Below are 17754 nucleotides of genomic sequence, written 5' to 3'. Positions count from 1 at the left end.
TATAAGCCAGTACATTTAATAGATGAACTGTAAGATGACGAAGAGACCACACCTAATGGATTTTACACAGTCTATTTCCAACTTCAATGCAAATATTTTTATTTCATGTTTAGTGTTCTGCATAATGTGACCTCGGCCATTCCAAGTGATCCCCCCCATCCAAGAGCTGAAAAATGAATTGATTTTCCTTCAGTCATGTAATAAGCATATGTCTCAGGTCCAGCCTGCTATATTGACACATGTAAAACCCGCTTACATAAATCAAAGGGGGTATTTGGCTATTCTTCCATTTGCCTATAGGTTGATGGGAGAATAGATTGTTTTAATACCCCAGTTATTTATTTTGTTGGTACAGCCAGCCAGCCAGCCATAAAAATGATCAGGATCAGAACTGTTCCTTGGAAGAATCATTGGGGCTATCAATATCTTGAGTAGCTTAATCATCAAATTCATCAGTTTTAGTAGGTTTAAACATATAAATTCCTTTTAGAATGCATTTGCACTTTTTAAAAAATTTTACTGTTTAGTTGATTGCTTTTTCAAGTCTTTCAGTTTGTAAATAACTCCACAGTATTTGGATTTGCACAAAAGCAAGGAAGAAAAGGCCTAGAAGGATGTTTTTTTCAAAATTGTCTTTAATGGCTATACTTTTTCTTTATCTAGATACAACAATGGTGGTGCGTATGCTGTTCAGGTGGATTCTAAAAGGGCTTATTCTGTCTTTTCTGCTCAAAACTACTCTGTCCCTAAACCCAGATGATCCAAATGTTTGTAGTCATTGGGAAAGGTAATGTATAACATGCCAATTTTTTTTTTTACTAGCTGTTTCAGATTTTTACATTTAAAAGGCAAAATAAGAGCCATCATTTGCTAAATACCACCCTGCCTCACAAAAGAACCTGGATTTGCATGACAGAAACAGCACTTCTGATTGCCTTTGAGGATTTGGATCATCCCAAAGAATTGGTTCTAAAGCTAGGGCTACAGACCACATACCCCTGTGTTACCTGTCTGCTCAGCTCTGCTTTGGAAAGCCCCTCCATAGATCCAGCTAGAGGACTGCACTGTTTTCATTTATCAGGGAGACACCTAGAGAAATGGTGGCCTTGTTCTGTCTTTTTTTTCCTGGTTGTTGTCAAGCAAGACTCTTAGAGATTTCCCCTAAGTTTTAAGCCCTTCCTGCTGCAACATGCAGGCTTATTCTGTATGGCCTGAACTTTGTGGCTGTATCTGCCAAATTCGTGTCAGCATCAAAGAGTATCTGCATGAAAGCACTGAGAATTAAAGGCCCCAGTAATTCTGTTCTCTCTATTGTTACAATGTCCTCATCCTAAAAGTGGATCTGTGCAAGACAGTTCTTGTGAGTGCATAGAAACCCACCAGCTTTGATGATAGAGTTCATGTTCATGCAGGGTCTGTTTGCAGAGGCTAAAGATCCTGTACTCTTAAGTTTAGCTCGCTAGATTTCCAATTCTGTTCTGTGGTTTAGTTCCACACAAATATGAATTACTGTACACTTTAGCAAAATAAACCCCTTAACAAGAGCAAAAATGGAATCATACTTTAATGGCATTATATTTTGATTTTAGAGGCCTTAATTAGAGAACTAACTGTTTGTAGGTAATGCAGCTGCAAAGCAAAGACTGTACAGGAATAGGATTTTGCAGTCTGCGTTGTGAGGTGAAGTGCATTCAGAGCACAGGAATAAAATATTGATTTTGTCTGAAGAAAGTCAGCAACCTAGAGACCCAATCAAGGAGAAACAAAAATTAAATACCAAAATTGATTGGTTGTACTGACCAAGATGACTTTGTTACTTAGATGTTAATAAATCAAAGGGAAAAGATTGTTAGGGCAATTGCTGGATAACTAACAGGATCATAAAATAGTAATCAAGATTTGTGAGTGTTACTGTTTTACATTAATAATGAGCAATGTAAGTATTTTACATTTTGGCATTAGTAAAAATTAAAACATTATTGTCAAACGCAGCAAATTGTGATAGAGGGCAAAAGCAACGTCTAGTAGAATTTTGGCTTGTCTAGAAGGGGCATGACGAGCAGGGCAGTAATAGTCCAATTTCAAGCCAATCAGACCCTCCAAGAAAATATTTTGGTATTGCCTTACGGGTGCAATCTCACAGGGCTTAATCACATCCGCAGTCGTGTTGATGAGAAGGAAATCACTTGGATGATTAAGACAATCGATGTAATGAATGACTTGGAGGATCTAATTCCTGGGTCTTGACCCTGCCTAGAATGACTTCAGTATCATTCTCCAAAGATATTGTAGATCTGATAAAGTAGAGCTTGTTTCCAGGTCAGAACCTGAGATTATGAGTCTCTTAAGCAGTGCACACACTTACTGTAGGGCAATACAACGTTCTAAAATGACTGACACTAACAAGTCAATGAGATTTGTGTTCTTATATCATGTGAGAGGCCCAGACACTTTCAAAATAATCATAGTCATTAATATAGTACCTGTTGCATGAATGAGTGGTGTTTTGGGAAGGAGATTGCTGAATTCTTAGTATGGTTGGAGCTCTGTGTTTTCTAATCAATTTGCCCATTTTTTAATTTATATCCATTCATCTGTACAAAGGCAAGTAATCCCATTTTAACCGTATGTCAAAGTGTTCCAAATCTAGATACCAGTTAATTCATGTTACAATTTTCAGATCGTTCTGAGGTTATTTCTGCTACAAAATAAAAGGATTAAATTTGTGCAGCAGAAAAAGAAGCACTCTTCAACCTTTTACAAATGATGCTGTTTGATTGGTGCACCGAATATTTGAAGTAATGATGCTGCTTCATCATAAAATGAAGCGTGAGCATCCCATCATGCTGGCAAAATGCAGCAGTGCTAAGTTAATATGAGCTCTTATTAGCATTGTGGAATACGAGCAAACATTAACAGTCCTAGGCAGGAAGGCAACGGAGACATTTTAAAAACATGGTGCTTTTCTCTCCTTCAAAATTTGCACTATCAAGTTAACCAAATGCCCTTTTCACCTTCTAAACTGCCATGAATTTTAGTAACACTTGTTACTTTTCCAGAAGGGAATGGTTTATTGCTCAGACTGAAATCTCTATGCCTATTTCAGTTATGAAGCCCAAGTTAGAAGCATTTCCAAAATTTTCAGGAAGAGCTGTGGTTGAGGGAAAGAAACCCTTTTCTGGTTTTCGATAATGCCCAAAGTTTCTAAGATTATTGATTTAATTATTTTTCATACTGGAGTTAGAGGAGTCGCATATGCAGGGAACTGAAGCTTTTCATGTTGCAACAAACACCTTTTCACTTTCTTTCTTTGTCTACTTCTAGCTACGCTGTGACAGTACAGGAATCGTATGCTCATCCTTTTGATCAGATCTATTATACAAGATGTACTGACATACTGAACTGGTTCAAGTGCACTAGACATAGGTAAGAGCTGATCCCCAGATATTTTAGTTTTATTTTGCCTTTTTATCTCCTCACAGAACTTTGATATTTAATCAAATTTTTGTGGTACTCTAATATAGATATGTACGGAAAGATGTATTTTAGTACAATAGCCAGGGTGCTTGGCATTCTAGGGCACCAGCTGAAGTAGATTTTTGCATTAAATATGAGTGAGATCGATGGGAGTCAGTCTCTTATGGGACCATTCAGGAGTATGTATCCTTGCCATTCACCCCGCCAAGGGATTCGGAGTTTTGATTACGCGACCAAACATGAGCAGCTATCCTAACCAAGTGATCAGGGTATGTCCAGGTTTATGGTAGGAAGTCCCTGCAGCTCCTAAATCTTGAAGAATCAGGCACTTGAGAGTTAGTCATAGTTATAAATGGATCCATATTTGAAATGCTGCAACCAAATCTGTATTGAAAATCAGGTAAAATGAGGATGGGTCCATTTCTAGCACTGAATGAAAGCTGATAGTAAACAGTTAATTTTCCCAGGCTGCAAGAAATCGCTGTTATATTCATTCTGATTCCAAGCAGAAAAGTATCCTAATAAACATCGACTAATATTTGCAATCTTTCAAGGGGGTTTTAGCAAGCTACTTGATGCCATAACTTTCACGCATTCGGTAGCAAAGAGGTTGTTTAGCACCGTCCCAGACTGACTGTGGGATTTTGCGTTTTAGCTTCTGTGTTACAATGTACGGAATTGAACAGAGATGCAGAGCTTTCTGGACTATTGTATAGCTTGGAATGCAGCAGAGTAAATTGTGTCAGTTTATCTAACACGAGGGACAACAGATTTTGTTCAATTTAGGTAATTTCAAATAAACTAACACAAATAAAGCTGTTTTGAAGTGTTTGCTGTTAAATATTCTCTGTTAAATATTCCTTTTCTAATGTGGTATCATTGTTATTGCTATGAATAAGTCTAGAAAAGCTACAGAATGCTTAACACCTTTTAATTTCTGTGCACTAGAGATTCAGGTGGGGAAAGCATGCTTTAAATACTGAACTGGGACTATAATGTCATTTTGAAGGCATTAATGCCTTGGAAGGGTTAGCAAGTAGGAAGAAATCACTTGGGGTTATCGTCACGTTTTGTGTGTTGAGAGCAGTTTCCATTGTGATAATTTCTTGTGTAGCACGCTGACACAGTGGTCTCCGTAAAAGATTCTGTTCATTCCATTGATGATAGCTGACCTTGCTGATATGCAGAAATGAATTGTTTATTTTTGAAAAACGCCTTGCCCTTGCTTTAGGACTGGGGAAATGTTTTAAGATAACGGTCCTAGGAAGGGCTACGGTGATTGTCATGAGTACTGTGTTTATAATACAAGTTATATTTCAAGTTTCAAAACAAGTATTGATTTTTTTTTTTTTATTGTGGCTTTTAATATCAAAAGCTTTCGTGCATTTTAAAATAATTATTGAATGCTATCCTTACTGTAATTTAACACAAATATAATTCCAACAGTAGGCATTGATTTTCAATATTGTCAAATGGCTTTCTGTCTTGCAATTTAGAATAAGTTATAAGACAGCATATCGAAGAGGACTAAGAACTATGTATCGGCGAAGATCTCAGTGCTGCCCTGGATATTACGAAAGTGGAGACTACTGTATACGTATGTACAGAGCTTTTATTCAGATGTGACAATTAAAAGTAATTTTTGGAGGAGCTGTAGACAAATTAAAAATTTATTGCAGTAATAATATTAAGGGCTGATTTTCAGAGTTGCTCAGAACCTTCAGGTCTCACTGATTTCAGTCAGAATTGCAGATACAGAACATTTCAGGTCATTTCAGGTATACGCATTTCAAGCACCTAAATAAAATTTTGCTGAAATCATTGGGGAGGGAGTTAATCAAGTTCCTGAGTACTTTCTTGAATCAGACCTTACTTTGGGGAGTAAATTATGCAAGTATCCACTAACATTAAAGAATTAGAGGAACTGACAACACTCAGGAATGAACTATTGCATAGTATAAGAAGCAGTGTGAAGTTTCTGCCTCTTAACTTTGAAAGTTCTTACTTCAGGTAAGAACAGTTAAAATCTCATTGTGTTTCACATGTCAATAATTTTGCTCTTTTTAAAACTTCGCAAATGTCAGAAGAACTTTGTCCTAATTGCACTGTATAAGTAAATAAAAAAGCTCTGGAGTGTGTTAGGTCAGTCTGAGGGGGACAAAAAGTGAAATGGATCTTTCAGCAACACCTAAGAGCTTTGTTAATGAAAAATGTCTTGTACATTAGTGTCACGTGTTTTCAGTATTGCAGCTTTCTAAGTATTCTGAGACAGATTGCATTTGCTACACTTTGCTCAAAAGGAGAGTGGAGCTGGGGATTTCTTGTCTACATCTTGTTAGAATGGGATTATGACACAAGAAAAACACAAGGAGGTTTTGATCAGCATCAGAATGCAAATTTTATTGACAGGTTTAGAATGCTATAGAAAAATTTAAATGTGAAAATGATACAATTATCCAGCTACCTTTAAATAACTTGACAGAGTGCTTTAAAGCTATTTCTATCTAGTTCTGTTGGTGTTTTTATCTGAGTACCGATATTGTACTTATATTGTAATATATGAGCACCTCAAAAACATGAATGGACCCTAATCTCATTTTAAATGACCTTTATGCCAGTTACATTAAAGGGGCTTTGGACTATGAAAAATTACCAGCCCTTTGAGAGAAGGCATTAGAATTAGTCTTATTTTACACAGAGAGTAATAATTTGATCTTTCGAAGCGTGGAGTGCTGTTACTCATGTCCTGAAAAACATTTAATGTAGCCTATTGTCTTTGCTAAAATCCTTCCTGTGTTAAGTAAGTACTTACCTTTACATTTCTCAAGTGTCAATATCACTTCAGCAGTTGTTCCACATACTTTTATTACCAACTTGAATTTTCTGGCTCAAAATCCTGTCTGGCATAGAACATATTTATTTATTTTCATTTTTCTCTCTGCAATCTTGATATTTTTGTTTTTTAATTGCCATACTGGTTGCAACAACAGGAGATCTCTGTAGACTTTCTGATTCTTTGAGGATATTAATGTTTATTTTAAAGTGCTTTTTTGTTAGCATTAATACTCAAGAGTTCTGCTGCTGCCAGACAAATTTTGTCTTTATATTGTGGAGAAAGAAGAGCATACACTATACACCAAAGTTCTGCTAATGCAGAACAGACAGCAGGTATCTGGTCAGACCAGGAGTTTCATGTTTGACACAGTGCAGATAATACTTGCATTCTCTCTGTTGTTTACATGTGCAAGAGTCAGGTTCTTATATTTCAGTATCTGCATGGTCATAAATGCAAAGTGCATGCCTCAGGGACATTTTCTATCTATCCTCCTCCCTGGGAGATCTGAGCGGCAAGTGCAGCTGAGAGCGAGATGATGTAAAGGAAGAAGTTCTCCATCATGATTGATTCTAGATACTTGGGGTTATTGTTTTGATACCACAAGTAGCCACACAGAAAAACAAAACACAACAAAACCCCCCAAAAAGCAAAAAACAACAAAAACCCAAATCCCATCGAAACTCTCTGACCCTGCAAGCAGCAGTTTGAAGGAACAATATTTAGCTAATGCGATCCTTTCCATGTCACCCCTTTTGTTTCTAACACACCAAGCCCTGGTCCCATTAGTTTTGTTTTGTTTTGTTTTGTTTTCCACGATACGTTCCTGTGCCAACCAGCAAATTCTGCCATTCATCGTTCTTTGCAGTCAGCAGTGAATTCCATTTTCATTCCTGCTGGCACCTCCCTGCTTTTGCCTCTTTCCTCACCTTCCCTTTCCTATTCTTTTCTTTTCTTTAAACTGATATTTTCTGCTGTTTCCTAACAAGGTAGTCTAGTACTCCTGTCCCACATTCCTCCAGACATGGTCAGTGCCTGCTCCTTTAACAGCAGCTGCTACAAGAGACAGGTCAGGAGACACCATCAAAAGCATTCCACTTGCCTACGCTGTCGTAGGGCAGCACGGTTCGGAGATGAGCCTGCTTCCGCTAAGCCCCACTGACATGAAGGGAAGGAAGCTCCAGCCCTGCAGAGAAGGTTCTCCCCACTCAGCCAGCCCCTTAAAATCTATTCCATTAGCAATCATGGAAGCCACTGCAACATGGGGAGGAGAGAATATATCCCACAGTGAGTCTGATGATCAAAAGAAAGTTTGATTAAAAAACAGTGTGTAGATTAAAGGCTAATTGGTTCTTCTTTCATTAATAGCAGTCTTTATTTCTTGCAAAAGTAAAATAGCTTTGTAATTAACAGTGACATGTTTAGACTAGAGAAGGCTGAGTTTAAATCTCTATTAATGACTGTTTCTTGGATTTTAAAGCAGGAGTGAAGGCTTTCAGCTACTGTTTTGATCTTTTCCCTTCTCATTTACTATTTTTTATAGGAATGTCAGATATATGTTTTTATCTTTGTCCTCCTGTTGGGACCTACTAAATGGATTAGGCCTAATAAAATCTACCCTCAGTTCTAAATAATCAGGTTGACCCTGAGCTGCTTGCTCTGCCACTCTCTCTTTGGTGTCTTTTTTGCCTTTTTGAGATTTTTATATGCTACTGCCCCAGAAAAGGTGAAATTCAGGCACAAGGTCAAATAATTTAATCTGTTGACTGGTAAGTTATACATCTGGCCAGCCCATTAATACTTAGGCTAAACAGTTTTGGGGTATGAAATTGTCTTTGTGCCTATAAAGGGCTTGGAATATTTTTGGGTTGTAATGGTATTCAAAAAATACCACCTGGAAAATGCTGCAAATGCACATCCGCATTTTTTTTCCATTGATGTCTTAGAAATGGTTGCTACCATTCTGGTAGTTTTGCAAAATGATTCCTCTTCTCTGAATGTTCTTATACATGACATAGCTTTCACTGAGCTGTCCCTGAAAACAAACAGCGTAGTCTGGGTAGTAAATCAGAGCAACTATGATTTACTATACTTTGTATGCTAAGGTAAGCTTTTGGCAGAGCAAATGCATAAACTGCAGAAAATCTTTTTTTAAACAACCACAGAGTTCAACTGCCCTTCAAGGTTTTCATAAGGATGTTTTAAAATTGTATTGCCTAGATTAGCATCTGTGGTAGATAAAGCATCTCTGAATACTTTGCTGCTCAAAAAAAAAAAAGAAAAAGAAAAGAAAAAGAAAAGGAACATTGCATGGCTCTTTCGTGATTTTTACCCTCTGAGTAGATGGTAACTGAATATTTCCCTTTAAGAATATGTCAGGTGGAAAGATCCCCTGTGTACTAAATGGATACATTTTTGACTGAGAGACCAATGCTTTGTTCAGTCTGTCCATTTTAATCTTAGTCTTGCACTACAGATTTATATAAGAGATGTTTCTGCTAGGTAACAAAGGGTCAGAGACCCAAGCATCAGAGAAAAGGAAGAGGGGACTACAAGCGGCATCTACTTATATCTGACTTTTTGGCAGAAAAAAACATCCATGAAACACAGGGTTGGGAATTCACCTGTTCTTCACAGATTGAGATATTTTAGCTTTTAACAGTTTTATTTTTCACTCTCATACCTTAGACTCTTTTTCTAATGTATAAGTCTATGCAATGTGACAGGATGTAATAATGACAGGGTTAGTGATTTAACAATCTTATTTGCTGCCATCTGTCACTCAAACCTGTGAAAATTCAGTAGAGTTATAGATTGACCATTTCATGGTTCTTTCCTTTCTTGGCCAAGATATTATTGATCTCAGACTGTTTCTCAACATTCAGCTTTCCACATTACAATTGCCACAACCATCATCAGGGCTCCTTGACTTTGACAAATCCTTTTGTAGATAAATTCTTGGTCTCACTGGTTGAATCTCAATTTGTCACCTAGGGTGGTAGTTCGCTCAGGCCAGAGGTTAGGGACATTATTGTATTTGCATGTAGTTATTTACCCATCTTTTCAGCTAGCCTATGTCTGACACCTTTAATGAATTTCAAGAACAAATGAGGAATGTTCTTTTAATAGCTGACTCGGTGAAATTATGCAAATTTAGGACCTGATTCTTTTCAGAATTTTAAATAATGTTTCATAAATTCTGTAATTCCAATAGACATGCCAACTTCATCGTACGACGTACGCTTTTATATCGTAGCAATATGAACATTCATACCTCAGGATTGCACTCAAATTTACAAGGCTGCATGTCTAGTGTAGTTTTTCTAAAAATCTTTGAAAAGGCTGCCTTATTGGAGCCATATGGCTAGATTGTTAAACATCTGTACCATAGGAGTAACAATTCCAAAGCTTCCTGCCATCTGGATGAATTACAATACTTGCAGCTCAATGCATATGTCACAACAACACACCGACACCATGGTAGAGTGTACTCATGATGAAAAGAAAAATAATAGCTTATGTAATCGGTGCAAAAGTTGTACACCCTTAGAAAATGTTGAATCAGCAGCTTGAACATCCTGAATATTCATAATGTTTCTTCATATGTCAGATTTGTTGATTATTTTCACTTTATAAGGCAGTAGCTCATTAACATTTTAGAAGAAATGTTGTCCCCCCTGCTTCTCACCTCAATTTTAAATTCCTCATGGTGAGCATTCCTGTAGCTTGAAAATATATTGTTTGAAAACTGCTGGACTTAGGAAATATATTTTTCTTATCTTTATAGACACACATTAAAGCTGGTGCTAGTGCTTTCTGTAAGAGCCTTACTGTTACATTATTCAAGTACGGCATTCTGTACATCAATAATGCAACATAAATTAAGGGAAATGAGATAGCAGTACATAGATACTTTGTATCAGGGGACATTATTTTTCTCTTTCTGATTTGGGATGTACGAGTGCGAGAAAATGGTGTGGAAGGCCGTTCTGCATAAAAGGTTATTAATTATAGAGTTGAAATGACAGTAGGAGACACTTTGAAATTTGTCCTTTTATATGCATTTGAGATGACTCCATATGTCTCTTTCCAGTGAAGAATATGGGGAAAATAATGTGGGTCCTGTGTTCCCATCTGAGGGGAAACTTGCCCAGGAATTAAGAAATTCTGCTTCTAGTAGTAGTAGTAGTAGTAGTATTAGTAGTAGTAGTAGTAGTAGTAGTCACAGTCATAGTAGCAGCAGCAACATACTTACCGCTGTGTGGTGACTGGAAGGAATCCCTGTTTTCTCTTGAATGAGCAGGGGGGTTGATAGGAAAGCAGCAGAACTGATTATCTGCATTCAACTTCTGCTGCCATACTGCAGAGCGTAACCTCGCAGCCATACACCGCTGTCTAATGCACCATTTCACAGAACACAGCGGAGCAGGCCGCGGCTCTGCAAACAGTAGAGGCCTTTGCTTATTCATTTGGAGCATCTTGGGAGGCAGGTGTATGTGGATAGGAAGAGGGAGACCAACCTTATAAGTAGGTCAGTTGATTTTGTGGCACAGAGGAAGACAGTGGGTTGCTGTTTAGCCTAAAGACAATGGAGAGACCTCTTTGATGGGAAGGTGAAAAAATCAATTCTCATCTCCCATCCATCATTTTATATTTGCAGTCAGCTTCTGGATGCTGATGGATTTGCAAAGATGCTGGTGGGGAGTAGTAATGAAATAAGGGAAGGACTTCTGGAAGAAATGCAGTAGAAGGAGATACAAAGTGTTCATACAAAGGAATGAGAATAGCATAAAGGCGGAAAGGAGGGTATGCTGAAGCTATATAATGTCTCAAGGGGGTTAACATATCAGAGGAAAAATTATGCAGGCATTATATTTAGAAAAAGATTTAGACTGTTGCTAGTGTTAGTGTAGCAGTAAAAAAGCTTTTCTGGCTGCTTTAGGCAGTCTCAGCTGGATCAGTGTAAAAGAATACCGGGAATGTAGATACAGAAGGAGGCACTGGATCCAGAGCTACTCATAGTATTCATGCTGATAGCCTGGATGCCTGGAAGCTTCAGCAGGATCAGAAAAAAGCCACAAGAATCATAGATGTGAGTTCATTGTTGAATTCCAAGAGAGAGCCATGCAAAGTTTAGTCCATTAATTCGCCCACTTTTAGCAAAGAGAGGTTGGTCCCCAGCTGCTGTAAATCAGCACAGATCCACCATGTTTGAATGGACATCTTCAGGTACTTCATCCTCGCTTCCACATCTTCTTCAATGTCTCGATTCCCTTTCAAAATCCCCTTCCTCCTTCTCCTGCTTTAACACACTCCAGTGTTGTTAATGCTAGTCTGCGCTGATCTAGAATGGTGTGGAGGGCACTGGTGCTAATCCACAATAGCTCTGTGGCTCGATCCTTCCTGTGTTGCTGGTATCCGTTCACTTGCATAGACTTATAAAAACAAGATCCTCTCCATCCCATAGATGAGGGAACTGTTTTTGAGGATGTATACATACAGGGCATTTGCCATTTATCAACTTGTGAGGGCACAGAACTCCAGCAGATTTTTCCCTCCAAGAGTTTGAAGTTCATTAGTAGTCCAGACGTGTGGTGAGCTGGGTTAACTTACGGAAATCAATAGGGTCAGAAAGAAAACGGATGTGTGAAATGAAACACATCTTTAAAATTGAAGTTGCTTTCTTGACCACTGCTTTACATCCTTCTCCCATTTATCTCCCTTGTGCTCTGAAGAAGTTTTAAAGCCTAGTAGAAAAGGAGGGAGAGATAGAGAGGAAAAGAAGTTACCTAAATCTAGATGGCCTTTAAAAAGAGCTTCTGATGTACATACAAAATGGGAGATAGCCTCTTTTTCCACTTCTTTTCTATTGTAGTTCCTCTGGCTGTGATCTTCCCCTGACCTGTTCCAGAGTCTTCGTCACACATTAACTCTAGATGTCTGGGAAGCCATCAGTCAGATGTGGGGGACTGCTCTGAGGCAGAGTCTTTGTTGACTGAAAAAAAGAGCTACTGCAGCCTATGCCGGGTGTAGACTCCAGTCACCCCTCTTCCTCATTTCCAGGCATCTTCTGAGATTGAAACTGTAAATAAAAATGAATCAATATCACTGCAAGGATGCCTGAAGTGCATACAATAGAATAATAGCATAGCACAGTGCAGTGGGTTAACCCCAGTACCTGCTGGCTCACTGACCCACACAGCCGCTCTCGCTCACTTCCTCTGGTGGGACAGGGGAAGAGGAAAGGAAGAGTAAAAGAAAGAAAACTTGTGGCTCAAGATTAAAACCCGTTTAATAAGCAAAAGAGAAGTGGAAGAAGAGAGAAATAAAAGAAAACAAGTGATGCAAAGGCAATCGCTCACCACCTCCCAGGGGTAGATTGATACCAGCCAGTTACTGAGCAAAAGATGGCTAAGCTCCCGACAGCCCCTCCTCTCCCTTTTTATTGCTGAGCATGACGTTATAATGCATGGAATATCTCTTTGGTGAGTTTGGGTCATCTGCCTGGTTGTGTCCCCTCCCAACTTCTTACGCACCCCCAATCTATTGGGGGGAGGGGAGGCACAGCGTGAGAAACAGAGAAAGCCTTGATGCTGTGCAAGCACTGTTCAGCAATAGCTAAAACAGTAGCATTATCAGTGTTGTTTTGGTCATAAATCTAAAACGCAGCACCATCCAAGTGGCTTTGAAGAAAATTAACTCCATTCCCAGCCAGACCCAGTACATACAGCCATACCGTAGTTAATAAAACGTACTCATCAATATGATCCTCATGAAATCTCCTTATGTTTTTTTTTGGTCTTTCCACCTCTTAGTTTCAGTAGTGACAGGGGACTACTTTGAAAGCTGGTGTGAACCAGTCTTTTCAAATATTTTCACTCACTTCAGAACCTTGGAAAGGATGAGCCAGTGTTGGCAGTTGTCTGTGCTGGCTGAGGGTTCGTGGACCTTGCTCCTGCCACCCTCTGGTCTCAGCCATTTATAGCAACAGCCATGGATGCCCTAAATATGTCAACCTGTGCGGGCAGGAGGAGGCATTTGGCTACCTGAGTGCATTTACTGACAGTTCAGCTATTCCCCATCTTCTCTGTCACAGGAATGAGACGGGCTGGAAGCACTTGGCAGGTTGAATTTGGCCCAAGAGCTGCATGTTAGGCTTAAGTATCCTGCTTTCAGCATCTTCCTGTGTATAATGTACATTACTTCTATGTGAACTTTTGGAACGTGTGTCTGTAATTGTTACGTCCTTTTAGCAGTCCCTCTTAAAAATACCGATGACATTCACACTAGGAATACTACATGAGCTGCCATATGAAATACCATACCACACTAGTTGTGTTTATTGATGTTGGTTTCTCAAATGCTGGGTAATACCTGGGAGTGGGTTTACTGGGTGGAAATTTAAAGAGGTTGTAGTTCCCTTTGTTCCCAATTGCTTTGTCTTGTGTGGCACGTAGTCCTTGTCTCGTGGTAGGATAGATACATTATTCCATGGCTTTCCAATTACTTTTGCAACTGCATCCATTTCTGATGAATAGGTGATAGCCTATAAAAATAGGCCAGCTACTCTGGGGCTTAATGCAAACAGATACTAACTGCTCTGTCAAGAAACAAGTCTTCAAAATTTGTAGAAAACGAACTCATATGTTAAAATAAAAAGTACTTACAACTCTGAAGCGTAAATCATTTAGACCAAAGTGTAAAAATATTAAGATGCCCAATTGTGCAGAAGATGGCTGTGGGACTTTAGAAAAGAAGTAACTTCTTTCTATTGAAACCATGTTTTGCATCAGGAGCCTGGCTTTCAAAGGTGTTGAATGCTACAGTTTCCATCAGCTTGGCTGAGAACTGTGGCTATACACCATTTCTAAGTAGTGTTAACACCTCAACCATAATGAATGTCAGCTGTTGCTGTTGAAGTAACAACTGATCTGCAGATTGAGTTGTGCTTTCATATGGATGCACTATTTCTTTCTGTAGCTTTATATAGCAAAGCACCTTCCCGAGACATTTGCATGAGTTACTTTAGTGAAGTGGGTGATAATGAAGAAAATGGCATGAATTCTTCATGGGGGGGAAAAAAAAAAAGACTGTGATAGGGCAAAATGGCTAGTAGGAGTGAACTAAAGGTGCCCAACTTGCACATAGATGGCAGTTTTAGGTTTGCAATAGAGTCAGTCAGCAAATCAGTGTTCATTTTTGTTCCTTAATTGTTCTCAGTGAAAGAAGAAGATGATGTCAGCTGATAGCTTGAAAAGCATCTGTTAACACTTCATACTCTAGCACAGTGTAAGAGTATTAATCAGATATCAAAAAGGCTAATCAGAGACAGAGCTCTTCTAACCAGCCATGGATACTTCCTCTAGAACCAGATATTCTTTGACTGTTTACACAGACATTCTCTTTTCCTTTCTGTTACGGGATTATAGCATTCCACTTCATATTTGTGTGTTGTCACACATGCTTTTCACTTTAATAAAGGTTTTTTAAGGCTTCCCAGGAAAAATTTTTCATGAAACTTCAGTCCATTGCAGATTTGATCACAAAGCATTTTTGAATAATTTATCTTAAGCTCCGTTTTTCTAACATAGGTATCCACTTTTGCAAACCTCACTTTCCCTGGTGCAGTAAGTCAAGAGATCTTTTCAATCTATTTAATCCCAAAGCTTTCCTTCTTTTCACCAAGATCTTTCCTTTCTGAATACTATGATTTACTTTTATTACTGTAATATCCAGAAATCTATGTGCAAAACCACTAAAAGATAGCCTTACTTGAAAAAGCTTACAACTTAAGTATGTAAATTGAGTCAAATAGAGATTTTTTTTCTGATTAAAAATAAGAAACTGTGTATGAAACACATTATAAACATACTTGTAAAGAAATTAAACCTGGTATTCAGAATAGCAAGCAACAAAAGGAGGCTTTCAGTTACAGCAGCATAGTGCACATACGAGTTCTGCTGAAGCAAGTCACTGGTACGTACCTTAGGATCTGATATCACTACATCTGCATTCACAGGTGTCATGGTTTAGGAAAATCTACAGTTTAAATAGAATTCCTTTTAAAAACATTATTAAAAGCATGCAAAATGATTTTTTTTCCCCACCAAATACTAGGCAATAGTTTTGTTTATGCAAATGTTATTTAACATTTACCTTATAGTAAAGGGTAGGCATCTTCAATAGTTTTTGACAGTGTAGGTAAAAGGTTTTATTTCCAACTCCCATCTTCTATTTTCAGGCAACAGTGTGAATCACAGGAACCAGAAAGTACATTTTACCATGTCTCATTAGTAGAAAGTGTCTTTAGACACTTAGAAATTACTAAGAAATTGGACTTGATCCTAAATCAGCTGACCTCCTGCAATCTAGAGTTGGTTACAGACAGTTTAAACTAGTGGCTTGAGATGAGAATCAGCCCTCAAAATGACACAATAATTTGTTTCCTGGGATCTTTTTTGCAGTTCTTTTCAGTAAGTTGTTGCTCTGAAATACATTGCTATGGTTGCTTCAGAAATGTGAGAAAAGTGAAAAGTGTCTGCATTTAAATATCCATCCCCAGTAATGTTAGTGTAGCTTATACATTAACATGATCTTCAAACAGACTATACTTCTACCCTTGATTTCATCAGGGTGGCCTTCATTTGCAGTGTGTGGCTTGGTCTGAAATGAAATCTGAAATGCGTTGGCCCTCTAGGGCCCATGCCAACTAATAGCCTGGCCTCAGTGACAGGTTTGCCTTTAGAAATTTGTTCATATTCATCCTATTCTGGTAAGAAAAAAAGAAAGGATTTTTGTTAGATTGGCTTGATGAAATTTGGAATAAGAATGAAGAAAGATTTTGTTTGAAAAATCAATAGTTTATTCAATGTGCTACAGGACTAAAATTTATCTAGGAGAATCGGTGTAATTTAGTTTTATTAGGTGTTGCATTGCTCAGCAAAGATAGCCAGAAGCGTCATGCAGTCCAGATGTCTCGATCTATCTACTTTTGATCTTTTAGGAACAACATTTCTGACGCACCCATCCTCACTCTTACACACAGCACATACTCTCTGCCTGTGAAAATCAATCAGCAGTGGAGCTGTGTCATTTACTGACAGAAAATAGAATTTTCTTGGCATGAGACCCACAATTCAGGGCAAGTCAGTAATCAGAGAACTGCGGACATGTAGCAATGGTACCAGATCTAGAAATGAATATTTCACAGGAACAGCAACATGATGGAATTTGTACACAAAGAAATTGACTTAATGCCCTGAGTGGGTAACTTGTAGCAAAACAGACAAGTGCTGTAATTTTGAGTTGATTTCCAGAGAACGTAGCAAGATGGCTTGGTTATTTTACTAGACTGTTTAGGCCAAAGTCCTGCTCATGTCTCTCTCACTGTCTGCTGTAGCACCTCTGAGAATCTTGCCCTTGTTATAAATGTTTGGGTTTTTTTTTTTATAATAGCTCATTTTCTTTGACATTATTCTGTATGCTTCCTCTATCATTGCTTAAATCAAACAGCTACTCAGCCAGCATTGGAACCCGTAAATTCTTGGTCTATCTGAGTGATACAGTTGTAGTAAGAAAGCAGAGGTAGCTGTGATATGAAGCAAGGCAGTAGTAATATACTAGTGAAATTTCTATAGTGAGGTTTGCTCAGCTAGAAATGCCATCCCACAACTGATGAGTTTCCTACAGTTCTGCCATGTGTGATACAAGCACTTGCCTGTTTATCTGTAATTTAGCTATCACCTTCCTCAGCTGTAGGGCACTGTATGTTCCTCCAGTCTTTTTCTGATGGAAATGTTTGTTTATTTCTGACTTACCACTTTTAGCTAATTTCTAACTTTGTACTTTGCAACTGGCAGCTCACTTTCCATTCCAACACAACTCCCACGAGAGCCCAGACTGCAAACAAGATACCCATACCTATGAGTGGAGAACAGTCATTCCTTCAGCAGGCTGTTGCGTGCAGTTTGATGCTACCTGCCATCACAGGTAGTTTGGTAGATCAGGTTATGCTTGCTCTTCCTCTGGTAGGTTTGGCTGCTCCTCTGTATGTTGGCAGGAAAGCTGAAAGGACCAGGGATCTTAGTTAGGTATGAGCTTCTCCTCTATTCCCCAGCTTGTCAAGAATTTCATTCCCTCAGGTGATAAAAAAAATTCCCCTAAGGTTAAGAACAGAATGATTGGGCAATTCTTCCACTGGTTTTAGCACAGGAGAATTGCTTCTTTCCTCCTCTGTCCTCAAAAAAACTGGAGCCGCCTGCTGGCAAATATAATTTGACTGCATAGAGTTTTAGTGGAGTATGGTCTGCTAGATCATATACAGAGAGAATGAAAGACAATGCGTAACAGTAGATGTTAATATCGCTACATTACTTAGAAAAAGATAGTAGTGCTCTTCTAAAGGTGCAATATAAAGCACAATTTGCAGACAAATTGTCATTAAG

The 17754-nt window shown here is 38.5% G+C and overlaps 1 protein-coding gene across 1 annotated transcript in view; it reads left to right on the top strand.

The window, feature by feature from the left end:
* MEGF11 (multiple EGF like domains 11) overlaps positions 1–17754 on the top strand; it is a 238761-nt gene that overhangs the window by 25396 nt on the left and 195611 nt on the right. The window contains exons 3-5 of the mRNA XM_087745188.1: positions 664–787; positions 3325–3426; positions 4974–5074. Of these exons, the coding sequence (XP_087601314.1) occupies positions 672–787; positions 3325–3426; positions 4974–5074 (319 nt within the window). The 5' untranslated portion in view covers positions 664–671. The remainder of the gene's footprint in view (positions 1–663; positions 788–3324; positions 3427–4973; positions 5075–17754) is intronic.

Source organism: Nipponia nippon, unplaced genomic scaffold, assembly GCF_047370975.1.
Source record: "Nipponia nippon isolate SJK-2023a ecotype South Korea unplaced genomic scaffold, ASM4737097v1 scaffold_9, whole genome shotgun sequence".
Lineage (NCBI taxonomy): Eukaryota > Metazoa > Chordata > Aves > Pelecaniformes > Threskiornithidae > Nipponia > Nipponia nippon.
This window is presented reverse-complemented; position numbering and strand designations above follow the sequence as displayed.